This window comes from Eumetopias jubatus, unplaced genomic scaffold, assembly GCF_037043125.1.
Source record: "Eumetopias jubatus isolate StellerSeaLion01/CBP00866 unplaced genomic scaffold, mEumJub1_p1.0 scaffold_15, whole genome shotgun sequence".
Taxonomy (NCBI): Eukaryota; Metazoa; Chordata; class Mammalia; order Carnivora; family Otariidae; genus Eumetopias; species Eumetopias jubatus.
The window spans coordinates 84992301-85014505 of NW_028274821.1; the positions used below are offsets into that span (position 1 = coordinate 84992301).

The 22205-nt window shown below is 37.7% G+C and overlaps 1 protein-coding gene across 1 annotated transcript in view; it reads right to left on the reverse strand.

Moving 5' to 3' along the window:
• Positions 1–22205, reverse strand: part of SCAI (suppressor of cancer cell invasion) — a 128634-nt gene that overhangs the window by 31690 nt on the left and 74739 nt on the right. The window contains exons 4-12 of the mRNA XM_028107791.2: positions 15180–15275; positions 14525–14611; positions 13349–13447; positions 7631–7727; positions 5865–5963; positions 5558–5710; positions 2995–3096; positions 2642–2743; positions 1868–1946 (exon numbers count right to left, since the gene is read on the reverse strand). Coding sequence (XP_027963592.1) covers positions 1868–1946; positions 2642–2743; positions 2995–3096; positions 5558–5710; positions 5865–5963; positions 7631–7727; positions 13349–13447; positions 14525–14611; positions 15180–15275 — 914 coding nt within the window. The remainder of the gene's footprint in view (positions 1–1867; positions 1947–2641; positions 2744–2994; positions 3097–5557; positions 5711–5864; positions 5964–7630; positions 7728–13348; positions 13448–14524; positions 14612–15179; positions 15276–22205) is intronic.

Below are 22205 nucleotides of genomic sequence, written 5' to 3' on the forward strand. Positions count from 1 at the left end.
AAAAAAATCATTTAATTATTCATCAGTTCTTCAAAAAGAATATAATGAGAAACAAAACAAGAATCTACTGCACCCCATTTTTCTGGGTAGTAAAAGGGATGAAGATCTGGGATGTTCAAAATGGTCTTTACATTTCAAGCAAAATTATATCTAACATTCAACCAAATTAAGTAAGAAAGTTGCAGAATGAAGTCCTAATAATTTCTTAAATATAGTTTTCAGTGAGCCACTAATTATAAAATTTAGGGGAAATTTTGAATGGGACTTGAAAATTCTCATTGACAAAAGCTTCATTTTTAACAAAAGAAATGCCAAATTTCAGTGTGTGAAAAAAATCTGTTAGTGTCACTATTATGTCAGCCACTATAGTTCTGGTTTTGAAGTTATTCTTTCCTACTGGTCATATTGGTTAGTTGAACTCTTATCTAAATGGAACTGCAAGGGCGCCTGTGTGGCTCAGTTGGTTAAGTGGCTGCCTTTGACTCAGGTCATGATCCCGGGGTCCTGGGATCGAGTCCCACGTTGGGCTCCTTGCTCAGCGGGGAGACTGCTTCTCCCTCTGCCTGCCGTTCCCCCTGCTTGTGCTCTCTCTCTGTCTCTCTCTAACAAATGAATAAAATCTCTCTTTTTTTTTTAAAGATTTTATTTATTTGACAGAGAGAGAGACAGCAAGAGAGGGAACACAAGCAGGGGCAGAGGGAGAGGGAGAAGCAGGCCTCCCGCTGAGCAGGGAACCTGATGCGGGGCTCGATCCCAGGACCCTGGGATCATGACCTGAGCCTAAGGCAGATGCTTAACGACTGAGCCAACCAGGCACCCGAATAAAATCTTTAAAAGAAAAAAATGGAACTGCAACTGTGGGATGTTAGGAATCATCTCTCTCAGAGGGCCATTTAGTTAGTACCTATTGTACTTTGAAAAGTAAAGTAAGAGATCAGTATGTTAAACAGGGGACCAGATTCAACAGTACATGTTACAAATCATGGAAATAATTATAAATAAAATTACTAACTTCATTACAAAAAAATTTAAAGCAGTTTATGATTGTGTCACTTGTAACACTGTTACATTTTATTCCTGAAGAATCACTGCAATGAAAAGACTCTGAGATTTATTTTGTTTTGTTTTCATTTTAATGCTTTAAGAGGACCTATACGTCATGCAAGGAAGATGGCAGGGACATGCATTGTATAAAGGAATGCAAATTTCAACAAACAGATGAAGAGGAAATGTTAAGGATGTTAAGAAAAAAAATTTTTTTTGTCCAAAGACTTAATTGCCTAATTTACATCCAAGTTACTCATCTATTCTGATCAATTTCATATATTCTGGACTCATATATTCTGGACAGTTTTAAGTTTTGATTCTGAAATAGCATCCCAATATTCTTCAGGTTGAATCCATAAAAACCAAAAGGACAGAAAACAACATCATGACAAGGACTTGAACTTTCACAGTTACAAAAGTGCACTAATTTCTACAAAGACTTTCAGCCACAATGAAGCCGCTGACCAGATCCCCCTTTGCCCTAAAGGCCCAGAAAAACTCAATGATGTGAAGTAGAACATTAGGCTTGGTTATTCCATATATATTTAAATATATATGTGCCTTTGGCAAACTTGATAGTGAGGCATGCATTTAATATACGAATTTGCTGATGATTTGTGGACTTCAAAGTATAATATTTCAACAAATAAAATAGACTGGGGTATCCTACAAGATTGCCAGTTCAACAAAGAGACCAGGTTTCAAATTTGGAAGCCTCTCTGGAAAGCTTGGGATGGTCTGTGGGCTACGGGCCATCGTCTTGTAGAAAATAAAGAGAATTCAAGCCCTGCTCACGACAGGGAGCATTCCTTTATTGTACCTTCACTATCAGAACGACCTGTGGGGAAAACGCCAGTGGCTGACAGGTAAATCAGAAGCACACTATTGGCAGGCAGCTCCTGAAATTAAAGAGAATCACATATACAAAGCAACAAACAGTTTTATTTAATGTTCCTGACATTTTCAAGTTGAAGGGAGAACAAGAACCTAATTCAATGTATTACCATCTTCTTTAAGAGATCAGTCTTGCAGATTCCAACTCTTAACTGTTTACACAACAAAGGGTCATTATGAATCTATAATCTATTACTATTGCCCAAAGTTTTGAATGCATTCTCTGCTTCAAAAAACTCCTCATTTAGAGAACGTTCTCTGCAAACCTTGAAACGGAGAAGTAAGGATCCTGACTCTAAGTCTAAAAGACAAACTCCTGTCCGTGGCTTTCTCTACATAAATGTTGGGAGGAATTCCCTACTTCTCATAGTTCTTTTAGATGACCACAATGCTTCCCAGAGCTACCTGAATATACAACATGCTTGTGCAATCTGTTATGCCTAACGTAGTTTATAATAAAAACCTGGAGAGAGAAGAATGATGATTAATCAATATTCTCATTAATTAATGGTAAGGAACAGTCATAACATCATAAGCAATTTCCATTACAAAATAGCTGTGATCAGATATTCTGAATGCAGGTTTCAGTTTCATATTTTATCTAAATTCTTGACTCAAATAAGTCAAAGAAAAGAGTGACTCTCAGTTCTCTTTAGGGCACACTTTCCTCATATAGTAAATAGTATTGGATCATATATACCTTAAAAGATGCTGCTAAGAATGTGTACAGTTGACTGAAGGTTGGTTTGTACAGCAGATACTTGTGGGGGTTTTCTCGTCTGGTAGGCTTATCAGCTGATTCCTGTATTTACACACAGAAAACAGGACACACACAAGCTGTATTTGACAGATGAATTATCAATGACTATTTTTACAATCCTCTTCATCAAATAGCTTTTTTTACTCTGTGTTACTATTACTGTGCTTCTCTCTCCTGTGTCTCATCAAGAGAATTCTTCATTCACATGCATGGCATTTGTTGAATAACAGCATTCCGTGAGGACCAGAGGCAGCAACAGTGTTACCAAAATGCAAATGTAGAGAGAAGATCACCTGCATTCCCGGTTTATTCATCTGGGAAGCTAAGTTCATTGGCTCCCTTTCCAGGGCTTGTAACATCCGGAACATGTCCACAGTTAGTTCACTAAACTTAACCTGCAAGGAAAACAAACCTGACCATTAATGCAGTACCCAGACCAGGAAGTCTCTGACCATAATATTACCCCTGACATTTGTGTGTACTTAATGACACTGGATAATTTTACTCCCCAGTGTTTTATTGTAGAACATTTCCAAAGACAGAAAATTAAAAGAATTGTACAGTAATAACCAATGCTCATCATCTAGATCCTGTACCATTAACGTTTTCTATATTTGCATTATCCTGTATCTCTCCATCTATTTATATTTCTGTCAATCCATCAACTTCCTTAGGTATTTTCAAAATCATAAAGTAGTCATCTAAACAAAAAGACCTATATTAGGTCCTTCAAAACATGCTAACTTTTGGCAAAACAGCCTGCTAGAATATGGCTATGGCCCATATTTCTTTCTTTTTTTTTTTAAGATTTTATTTATTTATTTGACAGAGACAGCGAGAGAGGGAACACACGCAGGGGGAGTGGGAGAGGGAGAAGCAGGCTTCCCACAGAGCAGGGAGCCGGATGCGGGTCTCGATCCCAGGACCCTGGGATCATGACCTGAGCCGAAGGCAGACGCTTTGCCCTGTCTATGGCCCATATTTCATAACCTCTTAAATACATTTTGGCTCTAATTCGATGTTTAAGACTGCATCCTTTTCCGTTTTGAATAATACTTCTTTAGAACTTCAGGGAGGCAATGTGTTATTTAAAAAATTTTTTTTGTTAAATCATGGTAAGTGTACTCTTTAATACCCATCACCTATTTCACCCATCCCCCCACCCACCTCTCCTCTGGTAACCATCAGTTTGTTCTCTATAGTTAGGAGTCTGGTTTTTGGTTTCTCTCTTTCTCTCTCTTTTTTCCCTGTGCTCATTTGCTTTGTTTCTTAAATTCTACGTATAAGTGAAATCATATGGTATTTGTCCTTCTCTGACCTACTTCACTTAGCATTATACTCTCTAGCTCTGTCCATGTTGTTGCAAATGGCAAGATTTCATTCCTTTTTATGGCTGAATAATATTCCATTGTACAGACACACACACACTCAGACCCTCTTCTTTATCCATTCATCTATCAATGCACACTTGGGCTGCTTCCACAGTTTGGCTAGAAATGATGCTACAATAAACATAGGGATGCATGTATCCCTTTGAATACACGTTTTTGTATTTTTGAGGTAAATACCCAGTAGTGCAATTACTAGATCATAGGGTAGTTCTATATTTTTAACTGTTTGAGGAACCTCCACACTGTTTACCATAGGGGCTGCACCAGTTTGCATTCCCACCAACAGTGCAAGAGGGTTCCTTTTTCTCTACATCCTTGCCAATATTTGTTTCTTGTGTTTTTGATTTTAGCCATTCTGACTAATGTGAAAGGATATCTCATTTTGGTTTTGATTTACATTTCTCTGATGATGAGTGATGTTGAGCATCTTTTCATGTGTCTGTTGGCCATCTGGATGTCTCCCTTGGGAGACATGTCTGTTAAGGTCTTCTGCCCATAAGCAAACAGGTTTTTAATTAAATCTGCAAATTAATAGCTTTAAAAACCCAAATTGGAGAAGTACTAGAAAAAGTTAACAATAACAAAAATGAAAGGTGTGAGGGAAGAATCCAAAATTAAAACTTGTGTAAATAATGCATATAGAAAAATGTATTCCCTGGACACTTTTCTGATATCCCATAATTTCCAGTAAATTTACATTTCTAGTACATTAAATCCTTATCATCACGGAATTATTCTGTCACAAAAAATATTTGATATTTGCTGTGATAAATATACTTAAAAATAATTCTTCCTCCCTTTTTGCCTAATATACGGACTTAGAAAGTTATAAAGAAGAAAACAGGGGTGCCTGGGAGGCTTAGCTGGTTAAATGTCCAACTCTTGGTTTCAGCTTAGGTTGTGATTTCAGGGTCGTGGGATCGAGCCCTGTGTGGGGTTCTGCACTCAGTGGGGAGTCTGCTGGAGATTCTCTCTCTCCTCTTCCTCTGCCCCCTTCCTGCTTGCTCACACGTACTCTCTCTCAAAAAAATAAATAAATCCTTAAAAAAATTTAAATAAAGTAAAGCTTTAAAAAAGAAGAAGAAAATTACCTATCACCCTGCCACCTATCACCTTTCATGATATTGGTAAATTTCTTCTTAGTCTTTCTGCCTGTACATATATGTATATAGACATTTTAACATATATGAAATAATTCAGTTTATATAGCTCTAAACCAAGTTTATTTTCACTTACCATATCATGTATCTTCCTCTGCGACTAAAAATTCTTTTTAAACCTGTAAATGTCTGTAAAACTGTCCATATGGACATGGCATAATTGAATTAACCATTTCCTCACAAATGGATTTAGGATATTTACAAGGAAATAGTCATTCTGTAATAATAATCTGTAATTCCAAAATAATAAGAAAGCATTATTTTTCAAAGTGAATTTTAAGTATAATTCCTTCACAATTCTTTACCTGGTTATTACAATTACCAATAATGAGCGCATCAGCCAGAGACAACTGTCCCACAATCATGCCCTGTTCCAGCAATGGGGCTCCTGTTTCAGCAAGGCGATTAGATGTGATAACAATGGTATTATCATCATTCAATACCATCACGGGATCCGCCTGGAGAAAAAAGCAGTCAGTAGTTGATGGCCAAGACAAAATGTCAATGTAATAAATTATTCCCACTTCTTGACATATACACACAATAAAAATGTGTATCACACATGCATTTACTTATCCATAATTATGACAATCTTTCTTGTCAAAAGCTGACCTCAATGAAAGCTGCTACTTCTTGAAGCACCAGGTTCCATTCCACTTGATCTTCTGTATTAAAGCGGTGAGTATAATCTTCAATTTCATCTGACAATTCCTAATTTTAAAATATCACAAAGAAAAATGATTATAGGAAAAAAACACATAAAAATAGATGGCTATATTGTACCATATTCTTGACAGAAACTGGTATACTTAAGAAGCTTGATTATCATAAATATATAGTCCCAATTATAGCGAAAAACAAAGAAGAAAACTTTATTTTGCTTTAAAATAAAAGACTCCAGAATAATACACACCAATAAGATCTTTTTTTTTTAAGATTTTTATTTTATTTATTTGACAGAGAGACAGTGAGAGAGGGAACACAAGCAGGGGGAGTGGGAGAAGGAGAAGTAGGCCTCCCGCCAAACAGGGAACCCGACGCGGGGCTCAATCCCAGGACCCCGGGACCATGACCCAAGTCGAAGGCAGATGCCCAATGACTGAGCCACCCAGGCGCCCCACACCAATAAGATCTTCATAGAGATCCAGAGTCACTCATACCTAATCAATGCTACATCAGCACTTAATTTATTAATAGAAGACTCTTAAAGGTAAAACCTCAAATTTTTAACACTTAAAAAAAACTGAAGCCTGTCTAGATGAATTTCTTTGGATTTATATCATAGTGTGTTTTGGGAAGAGTCTTATTAGTAACTAGAGATGGAAGGAGACAGAGGAGAACTTGTCAAAACTAGCATGTTCTGGGGTGCCTGGGTGGCTCAGCTGGTTAAGCATCCGCCCTCGGCTCAGGTCATAACCTTCCAGTACTGGGAGCAGGGAGTCTGCTTCTCCCTCTGCTTCTACCCCTTCCGCTGCTTGCACTCTCTCTCTCTCAAATAAATACATAAATAAATCTAAAAAAAAAAAACCCACATACACAAAACCCACAAAAAACTAGCATGTTCTACTTGAGTATCAAAAATTAGGAAGCACACCACTGAAACAACTGACTGACTACAGAGTGCAACCAGAATGGGGTGTGCAATAACTACAGATATTGAGTGAATCCCAAATGCGGCTAACTCCTAATTACCAAAGCTAATGAAGGACAGTGAAGCAGACACAGTAAATGGATGGAAAGACCAAAACTCATTCACAATACCTTTGTAAAACATTACATGCTTATTCTTGACCTAACCTTTCAATTATTTTCTCTTAAACCAAATATTTTAACTTTGGTTTGCATTTCCCAGACATCCACTGATGGGTGGTGAAATGTAAAACATGCTTAAGGGACAAAAGCAAGGAATTAAGAGAACTGTCTCTAGCTAGTGTATATCTGAAATATGGAAAGAGCAGGAAAATCCTTTTAGCATTACTTGTCCGAAGTTACTATACTTTGAATATACTATAAAGTTACTATACTTCAAATGCTATAATGATTTACATATATTAAAATTATTTTTATCCTGAATCTATTTTTGAAAAACAAAATTATCCATACACAATTATGGGCCATGATTTTAATAATTTTATTTTTTAAATTTAATTTAATTTTTTAAAGATTTTATTTATTTATTTGACAAAGAGAGACACAGCGAGAGAGGGAACACAAGCAGGGGGAGTGGGAGAGGGAGAAGCAGGCCTCCTGTGGAGCAGGGAGCCCGATGCAGGGCTCGAACCCAGGACCCTGGGATCATGACCTGAGCCGAAGGCAGATGCTGAACGACTGAGCCACCCAGGTGCTCCGGATTTTAATAATTTTAAAAGCACACTTACCTTCACCAAATCCTTCACAACATCCATTTTGTTGAGCAGAAGACAAACTACAATAAATCTTGCATAGTATCGTAGCTTCTTAACGACCAACTCAGGTCTACGGCAGATAAATAGGAAGTTACTCATTAGGCTAAAAAAAGAAAACATGCTCTTTGATTTTTCCAACTCTCTGGCAGCTTTTAAACTCTTTTAGATCCTATTTTGCACAGTTACAAGTATTTCTGCATATACCCTGTAGTCACATTTAAGCACATTTCTTACAGATTCTTCATGTTCATTCATATATTCATTCATTGAACAAATACCCATTGAGAACTTAGCTGTATCAGGCACCTTGCTAAGTGCCGGAAGAATGATTAAAACAAACAACTATAGTCACAGTCCCTTCTTCACGGATCTCATTGACAGCAAACTAACTAAAATGTAGAGAAGACAGATAAACACTTAAAACACAGCGGAATAAGTATAAGAACAAGAGAACTAAAGGATGTTCTTTGAGCCCACAGAGAAGGCTTCCTAGCGACAGTGATGTTTAAGGTAAGATGATAAAGAATAGAAGACAATAGGCAGGAAAATACAGGAAGAACATAAGAAAACTATGTTGTCATTCTTAATTTTTAATGGCACTGTACCAGGGCTAGACATCCTACACTTGAAAATAACTGAAACCTGTTTTGAGTCAGGTATAAATCAATTTCACACAAGTTTCATTTAAGCTTGAAAATTATGTGCATCGCTTATTGTTGTAGGCAGTCTTAAGCACATTAGGACAAGTTTTTAATTATTTTACTCAAATCTCATTTTTTGGTCTTCTTGATATATAAATGATTAAATATGGTATATTAAAAATCTTCTTGTACACATCAAATCATTTATCAATTTCTCCCATAAAATATATCACTTTTTGATTTATTATAATATTACACTATTGGGGATACACAAGTTTAGAATTTTTCTTTTTTTTTCTTTTTTTAGTTCTTACTTGTACCATTATGAAGTAAACCTCTATCCTTAATAATACTCTCTGCCTTAAATATAGTGGCATTTCTTCCCCTTGATATCTATTTTATCTTTTTCTATGTACCTTATATCTTTGGAGGATCTCTTATAAAGACTATATTATTGGATTTTCCTTTAAAAGGCATACTGATAATCTCTAACTTTTATTAGGAAGTTTCGATCTCTTTCACTTACTATGATTACCAATGTACTTGGACTTATTTCTACTTTAGTTTTTGTGCTAATTATACTTTATTTTAGTGTGTATTCCTTTCCTACCTTTTATTGTAAAGATCATACATCATAATTTTATTTTTTACTTTCCTCCCCTTCTACCTGTTTTGAAGTTATACATTTTCTTTATGTTCTTTAAAAATATTTTTCTTAATACTTTAATAAGCAGGGGCGCCTGGGTGGCTCAGTCGGTAAAGCGTGGGCCTTCGGCTCAGGTCAGGATCCCAGGGTCCTGGGATCGAGCCCCACATCGGGCTCCTGCTCGGCGGGAAGCCTGCTTCCCACTCCCCTGCCTGTGTTCCCTCACTCGCTATCTCTCTCTCTCTCTGTGTCAAATAAATAAATAAAATCTTAAAAAAAAAAACTTTAATAAGCAAACTTTACTCTAAACTTCTTCTGAACAATAAACGGATGTTACTGGTATGATTTAATTCTTTACTTTCTTCTTTCGTGTTATTATTGTCCAAAATTTGGCCCCATTTTATCTCGATACCCTCAATTAGCCATTATTACAATGATTACTGTCTTATGAAGTCTGTGACTTTTTAGGGAACAAAGGGATAACCTTTTTCTTACCAATACCTTGTATATCAACCCCTTCTTTTCAATTTCAATTTTCTTCTTTCTGAAGAAATCCACAGTAGTTCTTTTATATCACCAAAACTAACCACCCTCCTACAAGGTTGTCCCAGCACTGGTCACACGGTTAATGACCTGAGGATTTCCCTTACTTTCTTGCCAACTAAACTGTCCATTTAAAAGGACGGCTGGGGCGTCTGGGTGGCTCAGTCGTTAAGCGTCTGCTTTCAGTTCAGGTCATGATCCGGGGATCCTGGGATCAAGCCCCACGTTGGGCTCCCTGCTCAGTGGGGAGCCTGCTTCTCCCTCTCCTCCCCGCTCATGCTTTACTATCTCTGTTTCTCTCCCTCTCAAATAAACAAATAAAATCTTAAAAAGACAGTTGATCTGTTTATCCAGCATCTCTAGGTATTTTGGAGACAGTATTTTTTATTATCTAGCCTGCTACATTATCAGAAGTGGAATTCAAAACAGGAGGAAAATGTGTAAGAGGATAATGTCAATTCATAGTTGAAATGTTAATATGACAATTCCTTTAATTTTTTGATAAAAATAAAATAGGTTCTGTGAATCTGTATCATATTATACTATGTAACATAGTATATACTATGTAACATAGTATATAACATATATAACTATGTAACACAGATTACACAAACACATATTGAACCAGGGATTAGCAAATTTTTGCAAATGGCCAGAAAGTAAATGTTTTAGGCTTTGTAAGCACATATGGTGCTTATAATGTATCTATCTTTCTTTTTTCATGACACTTTAAAAATATAAATAGGATCCTAAGCTACCAGACAACTCAAAAACAGCCAGGGCAATCCCTGTATTAAATAAACATACAGAAGTAGGTGGATGCATTCTATTGTGGAAACCACTGTGTTGAAGTGCAGCAAAGGGCAGAGAAATAAGGCAGTACTATCCACTCATACACACGAGAGGCTATCCCAGTCAGGCCTGAAAACCTGAATAGCCCACAGCCCCACTGTCTGACAACATACCAAACTGCAGAAGAAAAATATCATCCCATGAACCACACTAGAAAGGTCCACTTCAAGTCCTCCCTATAAATATCACTACTAGGAAATGCCAAGGTCCTCAAGGTTCAATTCACGTTTCCCATGATCAAAAACTTCCATACTGTCACCACTGAGGTTGACATCATGATTCTCCTGACAAAGTTCTCTGGTACTCCAGAACTGTAGCTTTGTCCAGCCAGCCAGGCCCACTATTTCTAAGATACCGACCTTATACATTTGCCTGAGAAACTGTTTTCCCAGGTGGTTGACTGCCACATGGCCCCAACCTCTGGGTACTCCAAAACTCCATCCTCTCCACGTCTAACTCTGACCAGGTTTGGCCTGAGCCATTTGCAACAGGCAGGGTTTGTGGCTCCAATAACGTCTCCCCTACTAAACAGGATGGGCCCATGGAATGAAACATGTTCAGAGTTCTATATGAGTCACTTTTGGTGATCGCTGGAATGTACCATTCCTTCTGGCTTTAACACTGAGACAGTGCAGGGAGAATTTGCCCCTTTGAGGAGAGATTTTTGCTTTTAAAGCAACTGTAAAATTGCACAATACTCTCTTACTTAGTTTTAATCAACCAGCTGTTCATTTTATTTTATTTTTTATTTAAATTCAATTTAGTTAACATATACTATATTATTAATTTCAGGGATAGAATTTAGAGATTCATCAGTTGCATGTAACACCCAGTGCTCCTTACATCAAGTGTCCTCCTAATGCCCATCACCCCATCCCTCCACCCACCTCCCCTCCAGCAACCCTCAGTTTATTTCCTAGAGTTAAGAGTCTCTTATGGTTTGCCTCCCTCTCTGTTTTCATCTTATTTTATTAATACAATGGAATATAACTCAGCCATCAAAAAGAATGAAATATTGCCATTTGCAACGACGTGGATGGAACTAGAGGGCATTATGCTAAACCAGCTGTTCATTTTTGTAGCTGTTAGCAATTGCTACCTTGACTGTCTTCCTGCCCTGTATGAACTAAGAAACATCCTACCAACAACCATCCTTCCTAAGATACAGGGAACAAGGTCAAGATTTTGCACACTGGATTGTCCTTTCATTCTAATTTAGTGGCCTAAGGCAAGAGATTTTGTCATCCTGGTTACAAATAATCCTACCTCTGTTCATCTGCCTTGCTCTAGGAGGCAGCACAGGAAAATCATTCACATGGGGCATTTGCTATTAGGATGGAAAAGGATTTTAATAAAGGAAACTGTTGGGTTTTAAGCCAAAGGGCCCAAGGCCAATTTCCCTTTGAGCAAATTAGAACATGCAGAAGAGTGAATTATACAAGGTGTTTCATTATTGCTTAAAATGGTTCTTTCTTTATATGTATTTTCATACTGAAAAGATACTAATTACATAGCCCTTTTGCATATTTTTAGAAATAAATTTTTTTTAAAGATTTTATTTATTTATTTGACAGAGGAAGACACAGCGTGAGAGGGAACACAAGCAGGGAGAGTGGGAGAAGGAGAAGCAGGCTTCCCGCTGAGCAGGGAGCCCGATGTGGGGCTCGATCCCAGGACTCTGGGATCATGACCTGAGCCGAAGGCAGACGCTTAACGACTGAGCCACCCAGGCTCCCCCAGAATTAAAATTTATCTCACCAAGAATTCACACAAATTGTACAATATGAATACAAAAATGGGGGGGGGTTTCTGAGGAAATATATCTGTAGTGAGAACAGGTGAGGCAAACTGTAAGAAAATCTGAAGGAGAGGTAAGTGATGGAACTTCTAAGAATGAAGCACGGCATTGACTTCGGGAGGCCGGGGGGAATGGAGAATCCAGCAACTGCAGGCCTTGCTCATATCAGGCAAGCTCCTTTGGACAAGCCTGAACAAGATTTGCTAGGGAATGAAGGGGCTTTACAAGAGCGGGGCTTTCCAAAAAATGCTGCTGTTTAGCCAGAAAGCTTATGATAGCCAACCACAAAGTGTCCTCTAGAAAAATATGTCAAAATTATGTTCTTGTCTACTGCTAAGAGAATATAATCTTTTCACTATATAACAACTGTGAGTTCTGTTGCTGGCAGTAGAGAGAACATTCAGATCTTCTACGCCTGAGCTTTCTCTTCCAACAGTTCCTGGAACACTAGTAACAGAGACTCTCCAGCAGAATGCTGATTTCTTCAGCAATTCCGTCTTCACCTGGAATTAATAACATCAGTCTGCCTGTACCCCACATACGTCTGTAACTCCCATAAGACGTTCTCTGAAAGGAAAAGAGAACACCTGTACACCTTCTTCTTTTCTTTCTCCTTCTCCCACCCAAGCATCTACACCACACTGCCAAAGATATAATAAGCGCTCAATAGATTGCCACTGGGAAGGAATGAATTCTATTTGATTTTTTTCATACAGTGAAGCTACACAACAGTAAGGTATCCAGTTTATACAAGACAATGTAAACAGTTTTAGCAGCCTTTTCTTTAGTCCCACCAACAGCTGTCAACAGGCTTTTGAATGTATATGAATTCAAATTATACAGGCTGAAAAGAACAAAAGGCTATCAGCTAAGCCTCACTTGGGAATTGTTTCTTTTCTCTGAAACTTCCTGCAACCCTAATCTCTCAAAAAGAAATAATCAAAAAAAAAAAAAAAAGAAATAATCAACCCCACCTTTGTGCTCTGACTCCATCCAGGTACTGCGACATCTGTTCTATCTATAACATGTATTGCTTTTAGGTAACATACATCTGTATGCTTAAGAAGGCCTCGTATATTGTAAGGTGCTCAGTAAATACCATTTAAATTAATAAAAGTTATAAACAAATATGTGCTTCTTTGCATAATTTCCACACAGACTAAAAATTCTGAGTGTTTTCTCTCCTTTCTAAAAACATAGTAGGTGCATACCTGTCCTCTTTATTGACTTGAGAATAATATGATCTCTGTCTGATTGCAGAATAGAAGGAGAAAGCCTCATTCAGATAGCTGGTCTCAGACGTGCGTAGGCTATGAGGAAAAAAAAAAATCCTTAAATTTGACAGTGTCTCAAAATCTTCATGATGAATACTTGTTTCATTCTTCCTCTATTCCTCTACACGAGGGGATGGGAAGGACTACCCTAAATTTGAATCAGCAAAGCAATAATTATAACACCCTTACAATGGGTAAAAATAATGACAAGGTAAAAAAAAAAATACCTCCCCAAGCTCCCAAGCCTTTTGTGATGGCAATCCAAAGTACATATTATTGTTATTCTTTGAAGGGATTCTCCAAACAGCATTCCACCCGGTTACATCTTTCCACCAGACCTTTCATGGCCTTCCCCAAATCCATACATAGTCACTTGTCCTTTGGCTCATTTCTTCGGTTTTTTTTCTCATAGGACTCAGAAATGGACTAATCCATATTAATCTTCAGAGGATGCTGATGAATCAGGTTCTCTGTTTAACATTTCTAGTTTTACAAGGGACTTCTTAAGAAAATATTTTACCTGAAAGAGTGATTTTAATGGGGGAATGTTGATGGCGTGCCAAAAGACAGGAAGAGGAAGAAATTCCATATAGCCCAAGCTTTTTATGGTATACTTGATACTCTATGAGATTTAGATTCCTCAAAGGAATTCTCTTCTTTCCTTGACTCATCACTAAGGATCTCATCTCAACACTAAGATTTATCTGCTTCATGTAACCTTTTAGATATATCCTACAAATATGAGTTTTAAAATATTCCCCTGAAAACCACTCATTCAAACATACAAGTTATGACATGTATCAAGATTTAAGTGAAGTCATTAAGAACTATAAATTCATTTAGTATTTATGATTTATATAAAACCAAGATCATAATCATTTAAGTTATACACGAGTCTACACAAATGAACTGTTTGGAAGGTAAGCCTTTGAAGTAAATAATGTTCTTGGATTATGGAAGATCATTTCATAATACTGTTTTGATCACTATGATCTGGGGTTCATTTGTAACTCCTTAGTTCTCCCTCCTACCAAGAAGGATATTATGCATACTTCTGCATGCTGTGTTTAAATCAGGACAACGCTTTATTTTTTCCATATGCAATTCACTTACTAATAATGGTAGTATAGCTGCCCAATCTTAGAAGCAATTTCCCCTATTTGCCACCGCTTCAAGCCATACCGATTATCCAAGACTTGTCTGTTTTACATAGGAGATAAGAAAATAGAAATAAGAGACTATAAATTCCAAAAATAACCAAATCTGTAAATTTAATAGGATAAAATACCACCCAATTCAGCATGAAATTCTGAATTCATGAATTCAAATTCATGACTTTTTCATGAGATTTCAACATCATCATTCAATTAAATTCAAGAAGCATGTATTAAATGTCTATTTAAAGTAAGCTGAAACAGGAAAAGAAACTTCTTTGAGCTATGCTCATGAAAATTAAAAGCAACACCCCCCTCCAAACAGTTTTGACCAAATAAACACCTATTTTAGAATGAAACCACACATTAGCCTACCTATGTTAGAGTTAATCTGAACCATTTGAGATATAATACTATCTTTAAAGATCAAATGAGAGCATTATATTTTAAAAATTTAAGTAAATAGGAAAAAAATCAATTTATTTTCCTTTGCGTCATGAAGATGAAATATATTAAAATCATCAAGAGATAAAAAGCACTGAGGTAGTAAAGGTCAAAACTAGGACTAATATAAACTGGATCTTCATTCTCCTGTAACTATAAAATTCCTTTACCGATGCTGCTGCTGGAACTTCCAGAGTTTGGTGTAAACATCGAAAGTTCTTCCAAAATAGGACTGCCACTGCTTCTGCCCATACTGTGGCAAATCTCTGTAATAACAAACAAACAAGTATAAATTTTAAATCTCTTATGCTATTTGAAAATTAAGTCTTGTGATGGTATAAACTGGAGAGATTTAAAGCATCTGCATTCAGGCTTTTTAAAAAAAGTTGTAATTTTTGGAGCAGAAATGGTTCTATAAGAGTAAAGGACATGTTCTTTCCTATTCTTCTCCCCACCTCTGTTCATTCTTAGTCTTCTCTGTAGATACCTGTCCCATGAGGTTTCTAGCACTTTCCTCTCCCCAGATGATCTTATTCACAGTCATTTATACACTGATAACTTCCAAATGTTTATTATCTTCATGTAAGAACTCAGCACTCTGAAAAACACTACTGCTTCAGGGAATGTATCTAGAAGTGGATGTGCAGGTGGCATTACTGTTCTCCTCTCCCTACAGGTGAAACTATACATCCCTGTCCTTGGGTCTGGTGACTCACAGTACACCTCTTAGAGACAAATTCTTCCCTGTCATTTGAACATTGGGCCTGGCCTTAAGACTTGCTTTGGCCAATGAACTATTATTGCAAGTTATTGCAAGTTACCCACACCATGTCTGAGAAGATGACATAAGAGATACTACATAGTTCAGCGTTTTCACTTCCCTCCAATCTAAGACCAAGATAGGGCTGCTCCTTAGCCCGGAACACAGAGTCAGACCCATTTAATGGAGCCTCAGAACTGCAGACAACTTATAGCTAACACGTGAGCTAGAAATAAATCTCTGTTGTAGTAAGGCACTAAAATGCTGGATCTGTTAGAGCAGCCTTATTGAGGAAAAGCCAGTAGAAAAACGGATACCAGGAATAGGCTGCTGCCGTAACAAACACATAACATATGTAATGCTGGCATTGGACCCGAGCAGCACGCAACTGTTACTGAAGGCTGGAAAAATGATGACACATACAATACAGAGGCAAAACAGCATCTGCCTGCAATCACTTGGAGAGCAGTTAAGGTGATTAGTGAACATATGGATTTATACAAAGAAGCTGGGAAAAGTATGCTACTGGCCCTGGATGCTATTTTGTGCACTTAACAAAACAGAAAAAAGAGATGAACTCAGAAAAGAACTAGCTGCAAGCAGGGCTGAAAAGGAAAAGAGATAACCCACAAGTTCTAGGACTTTCAGAACTGAAAGACAGAACAGTTTCTAATGCGGAAGTGTAAAAGATACAATGGAGAAAAGCTGGTTATAAACGCCACTAACAATGGAGTCCTCATCCTCAGGGCAAAACCTTTCTTAGAGCCCGTGAACAAATCCATGAAAGTGGCCCCAAGTATATTTTTCAGTGGAACAAGACAGATCAAGGAAAAGAATCTAAGGATCTAATTGTCTTGTAGAAGCTTCGTAAATTCAAGGTATCTGTAATAACATCTAGAAAAGAAAGAGAGGCAAGTTTCAAAAAACTGTGGCTATGGCTATTGTGAAAACTAACTTGAATTAAATAAAGAGTCAACCAAATCTTATAAGAGTTGTACTGCCAAATGGTGTCTGTTTTATAAAGGAACAATAATCACCCACTGATTACAGTGAGGTATACTTCTTAACCCAGTCTATGACTTGTCTTCTCATGTTTATTGATTGGGTTTTTCTTGTGAATAGTTACCAAAATGGTAAACTTTTTCTTTTTTTAAGATTTTATTTATTTATTTGTCAGAGAGAGAGCACAAGCAGGGGGAGTGGCAGGCAGAGAAGGCAGAGGGAGAAGCAGACCCCCTGCTGAGCAGGGAGCCCGATTTGGGACTTGATCCCACGACCCTGGGATCATGACCTGAGCTGAAGGCAGATGCTTAACCGACTGAGCCACCCAGGCATCCCAGAGAGGGCAGTTCTAATGTGCATCATTCTCTTCGATTCTTTGCATCATGTCTGCCCCATCCCATTGGCCAAAGCAATCCTCATGGCTGAGCCCAGAGTCAGTGTGGGAGGGGATGACTCATGGGCATGGATACAGGGAAGGGAATGATTTTTACAAGCAATCTGTCACAGAAATCTTATATTTTTTCCTTTCTCAATTTTGAAAAAGTCTCTTGGAAAACAAAAATGCTATACGTTGTACAGCAAGAAAAAAATACCCTATTGCTTTGCCCCTCAATTCTAGCCCCCCAAAATAACCACCATTAAGGCACATATTGAGTGGAGCACTGGTGTTATATGCAAACAATGAATCGTGGAACACTACATCAAAAACTAATGATGTAAGGATTAACATAACATAATAAAATAAAATTTTAAAAAAGAACGCATTTTCTATATACATTTAAGTAAATATGCGAGTTTTTCTATTATTTTACATAAATGGAATCAAAACTACATATAATGTCCTATAACAGGCCTTTTAATTTATTTTATTATTTGTATATTTGTTTTAACATGCCCTTTATTTATTTTTAAGATTTTATTTATTTATTTGACAGAGAGAGACACAGCGAGAGAGGGAACACAAGCAGGGGGAGTGGGAGAGGGAGAAGCAGGCTTCCCGCTGAGCAGGGAGCCCGATGCTGGGCTTGATCCCAGGATGCCGGGATCATGACCTGAGCTGAAGGCAGACACTTAATGACTGAGCCACCCAGGCGCCCCTTAACATGCCCTTTAAATTTAAAAATATATCAGCGTTTTTTAGTGCATATACAATTATATCAACATTTACTGTGTATAATGTAGTACATAATAACCAATTTATTTAACCAATCCCTTCCCAACGGACATTTATATTGCTTCCAGTTATTCCCTGTTATAAAAATGCTGCAATAAACATCTTCATACTAATAATCTTGAATAGTTATGCCATATGAGTAAAAGGTAAATTTCTGTAAGTGTAATTAACAAGTGAAAGAAGATACACATTTCTCTACCAGATATTAAGACAATGAATTAAAAAGCAAAGGGACTATGTGAAATTTTCAGGTACACAAAACAAGAATGAGTTAGTAACTACATTTTTAAATCCATTTCCATTATCCTTATGATAAGGAGAAATTCATTTCAGATTACAGAAATAAGTTAACTCTAGATACCAGTTTCCACATCTGTTGCAAGTTTTCATTTTTTTTTTTTTATGTCTCCATGTACCCCTAGTGAGAAAGTGCTAATCAGATATGTTAAAACTGAAGTTGCTGCCAGAATCTTTAAGACTCTTACCATGTGGCTCCTGCTAGGAAGACTGTATTATTACATAACAGCATTAAGCAGCAACATCACCTCCATGAAAACTGACAACACCTGGGGGCTTCTTTACAGATACTGTGTAAAGTCTTTAGGCAAATTTTCAAGGAAGCATGTGCCTGCAAGTTCCTCCGAGTTTCCCAAACTGACGGATTTAATAAACCTCAGTAATACACCCTGCTAAATGAGAAAAGAGAACTAGAATTCAGTGTTTTATTTCATGATGACGTATATAATTTCAGGTGTTCAGCATAAAAGGCTTTAAGAAAGGGAATTCTCTACAAGGACTAAAAGCACGAAGAAGGCGATCTGAAAGGCTAGACAAGGCGCCTGGCAATAAGTAGTAAGCATACAAATATTTCCTGATTTATAGCTCTGAACAATGTTGGCTAAATTCTATACTATTTCCCATAAAAGAATTTAGAACATCTGTCACGCTAGTCTAAATACTCAGCTATAATGACAGGAATTTCTTTTTCAACATAGAGTTAAATTTTTTTTTTAACTTCCTAAAGGGTAAGTCTTACGATCACCCTTTCTCTAATGAGACATGTCACAGAAGCTAATACACAAACCACTGTAATTCTATTAGTCTAAAACTAACTGAGGTATTTTATAAAGAGTTTTAGACAAATTCCTTTACTATTCAGAGCCTGACTATGGTTTTAAACTCTGAATATATCATTTGGTCATTATTACTGACGTTAGACGTGGGAAATCAATGGTCCGTAGAATTAAGTTAAATGAGGCCCTGTGAATTATCCTGTAAGCTAAATGACCTGATATTTCACTTTTTGCAAAGGCACCTATGTTCTAAATCGGCTGCTCATACTCTTCATCCAAAGTTTTAGAGGAAATTGAAAGTATGACACTTAACTGCTCTTTTTTTAAATCCTAAACTCTCAACAAAAGTTAGGAGACTACGGTAGGAAGAAGTGTAGTGCAAATGATTAAACCTGGTTCTCAGAGATGTTTCCAATGTATGCTGAGATGTTAAAATTTAGGAAATCTCTTCTGGGTTTCTATAAATCAACTGTCTTAACTAAACTGAATTAGCTAGCATCGCTGATGCCCACCCACACCTAACATTCCAGTCCAACGGCCACTCTTTCGTCCTCCTCATGTCGGTCCTGGGGTGTGCCGTCTTATAATTCTCTCTTCTTTCTGTTCTCTTCTACTGGCTTCTCCTTCCTTAGGCCATCCTTAACTGCTTGGCTTCTTCAGGGCATGTATACGTATATGTATATGTAAATACACACACACACACACACACACACACACACACACACACACACACACACGATCAAGGAGCTTAAGGGAGTTGCCTGAGAACTCATGACCAGTAAATTGTTGAGCTGTGATTCAGATTCAAACCTTCTAACCCCTAATCTAATGTTCTCTTCTTTCTACCATAAAGAAAAACAACCTAGATTTTTATTCTACATCAGTAAATTTCTCTCTCTGTGAGCTCTCCAGGTCATGGGATGCAACTGACCTCCAACAAAGCTGTGGCCAAAGCTGTGGTCAAAGGCATAACTCAACTTCTCTGAACAAGGTTTTCAGTCAAGGCGCACAGTGTCCCATTACATATTCTTATTTACACAGAGAGGTCTGTATTACAGTGACACCGTTGTTCCAATCCATGCCTCTGTGTTCATTTGTATACCAGACAAAACTGTGTTTGGGACTTGCAAAGCCAATTGAGCAATTCCTTGTTTTAACAATGGCACTTTTCACTGACTGGTATATCTGGTTTCCAAATTTAGGTTTAGGAATAGATCTGTGAGTTTGAAAATGCTGGGGGTATCACCAGGTATAGGCTATTAAGGCTGAGTGTTTCCTTTAGGGGAGGGTACCTTAATGGTACCACAATATCAACCCTTTTGTTTACTGAAGAGGGAGCAAAGCTTTTTTTTTGAATGAGAGTTTGAGAGAAAATGCACAAGAGTGCTTGATTAGGTTGAAGGTGGACATCCTCTTTATCTTGGTACCCCGCTCCTATTCCTAGCCCTGTACCTAGAATGGTGCAGGCACATAGAAGGAACTTAGCAGGGGCGCCTGGGTGGCTCAGTTGGTTAAGCATCTGCCTTTGGCTCAGGTCATGATCCCAGGGTTCTGGGATCGAGACCATCGTTGGGCTCTCTGCCCAGCGGGGAGTCTGCTTCTCCCTTTCCCTCTGCCTGCCGCTACCCCTGCCTGTGCTCACTCTCTCTCTGCCAAATAAATAAAACCTTAAAAAAAAAAAAAAGAAGACACTCAGCACATTGTTCCATTCCTAATAATGGTTTATGAATTTGAATAACTTTGAATAATCACCCCCAGTTTGAATTTAGACATGCCAAGCCGAATAAAGCTATGGAATGGTGTCTCCTCCTCCTGTGAACCAGCTCCAGGAGAAATATAAAAATTCTTACATTTAGAAATGGAACTATTAATAAATTTATTTCTAATGGCACCTTGCTCGTAGGGAAAAAAGACTGTCAAGTTTTAAATCCCATGTCCCCTCTATGGTGTTGCTGCCTTGTCCCACCAAACATCCATGACTCTTTTGTAGGTATGATGATACTCAAAGGAGCTCGACAGATATGAATTCCTCTGAGAACCAAGGAGATGAATGAGTACAAGAAGCCAGGAAGTTAACCGAGCCATTCTTACAGTCGAGCATTCGCCTGTGTCACCTCCAGAGAAGAGGCTATCAGAGCTCCCCTGTAATTCTGGGCTCCTAACTCCCATATTGAGGAAAAACTTCTCTGAAGTAGCAATTCCCAAATTAGAACCTATCCTATTAACACAAGCTATTGCTTTATCTGCCAAAGCTTTGGTTTTCTCATTTATAAACCAAGAAAATAGACGTGAATGAGATTGTTCGGAGGATTTCATGAAATCCACTGTTCTTAAAACATCTTTACTTTTTCTCTTCACACTCCTCCTGGAAGACCTCAAAAAGTAAACACAAATATCTTCCCCCTTACCAATCCTTGATCTCACCCACTAGCAACTAAAAAGGTGAAAAAGGCTTATTTCTGTTCCTAGCCAAGCCTGACAATTAAGATCTTCATAAAGAGTAACGTTTCAGGTCAGGTTATACTGAACTGTGATGGTCAGAAAGAACTAATTAGAAATATACTCATCCTTTTATAGTTTAAAATTTTGGTATAGCATTTAAATCACTGATTTTCTGGATTCTGGGAAAAGGGTAGCAGCACACCCTTTACTCAGATACATTCCAAAAACAGACAGAACCCCTAGATAATAAAATCAAAAACCTACAAACAACATTTTCAGCGAAGTGTTATGTTATAAGCTAACTATGTCACCTGCAAATTCATATATTGAAGTCATAACCCCCAGTACCTCAGAATGTGCATCTGGAGACGGGGCCTTTAAAGAAGTATAGTAATTAAATTAAAACAAGGCCTTTTGGGGGGCACTAATACAGTCTTTATAAGGAGGAGATGAGGACACACACAGAGACACCCGGGATGTGCATGCATAGAGGGATGACCATACGAGAAAGAAAACGGCCATCTGCAAGCCAAGGAGAGAGGCCTTGAAAGGAACCAACCCTGTGGCACCTTGATCCTGGACTTCTAGGCTCCAGAACTGTGAGACAATAAACTTCTGTTGTTTAAGCCACCCATTCTGTGGTATTGTGTTATGATAGTCCTAGCAAACTAATACAGTAAGTAATAAAGTATCTCTCAAATCCCCAAACACAGGTGGGTGGGGACAAATCACCAACAGCCAAAAG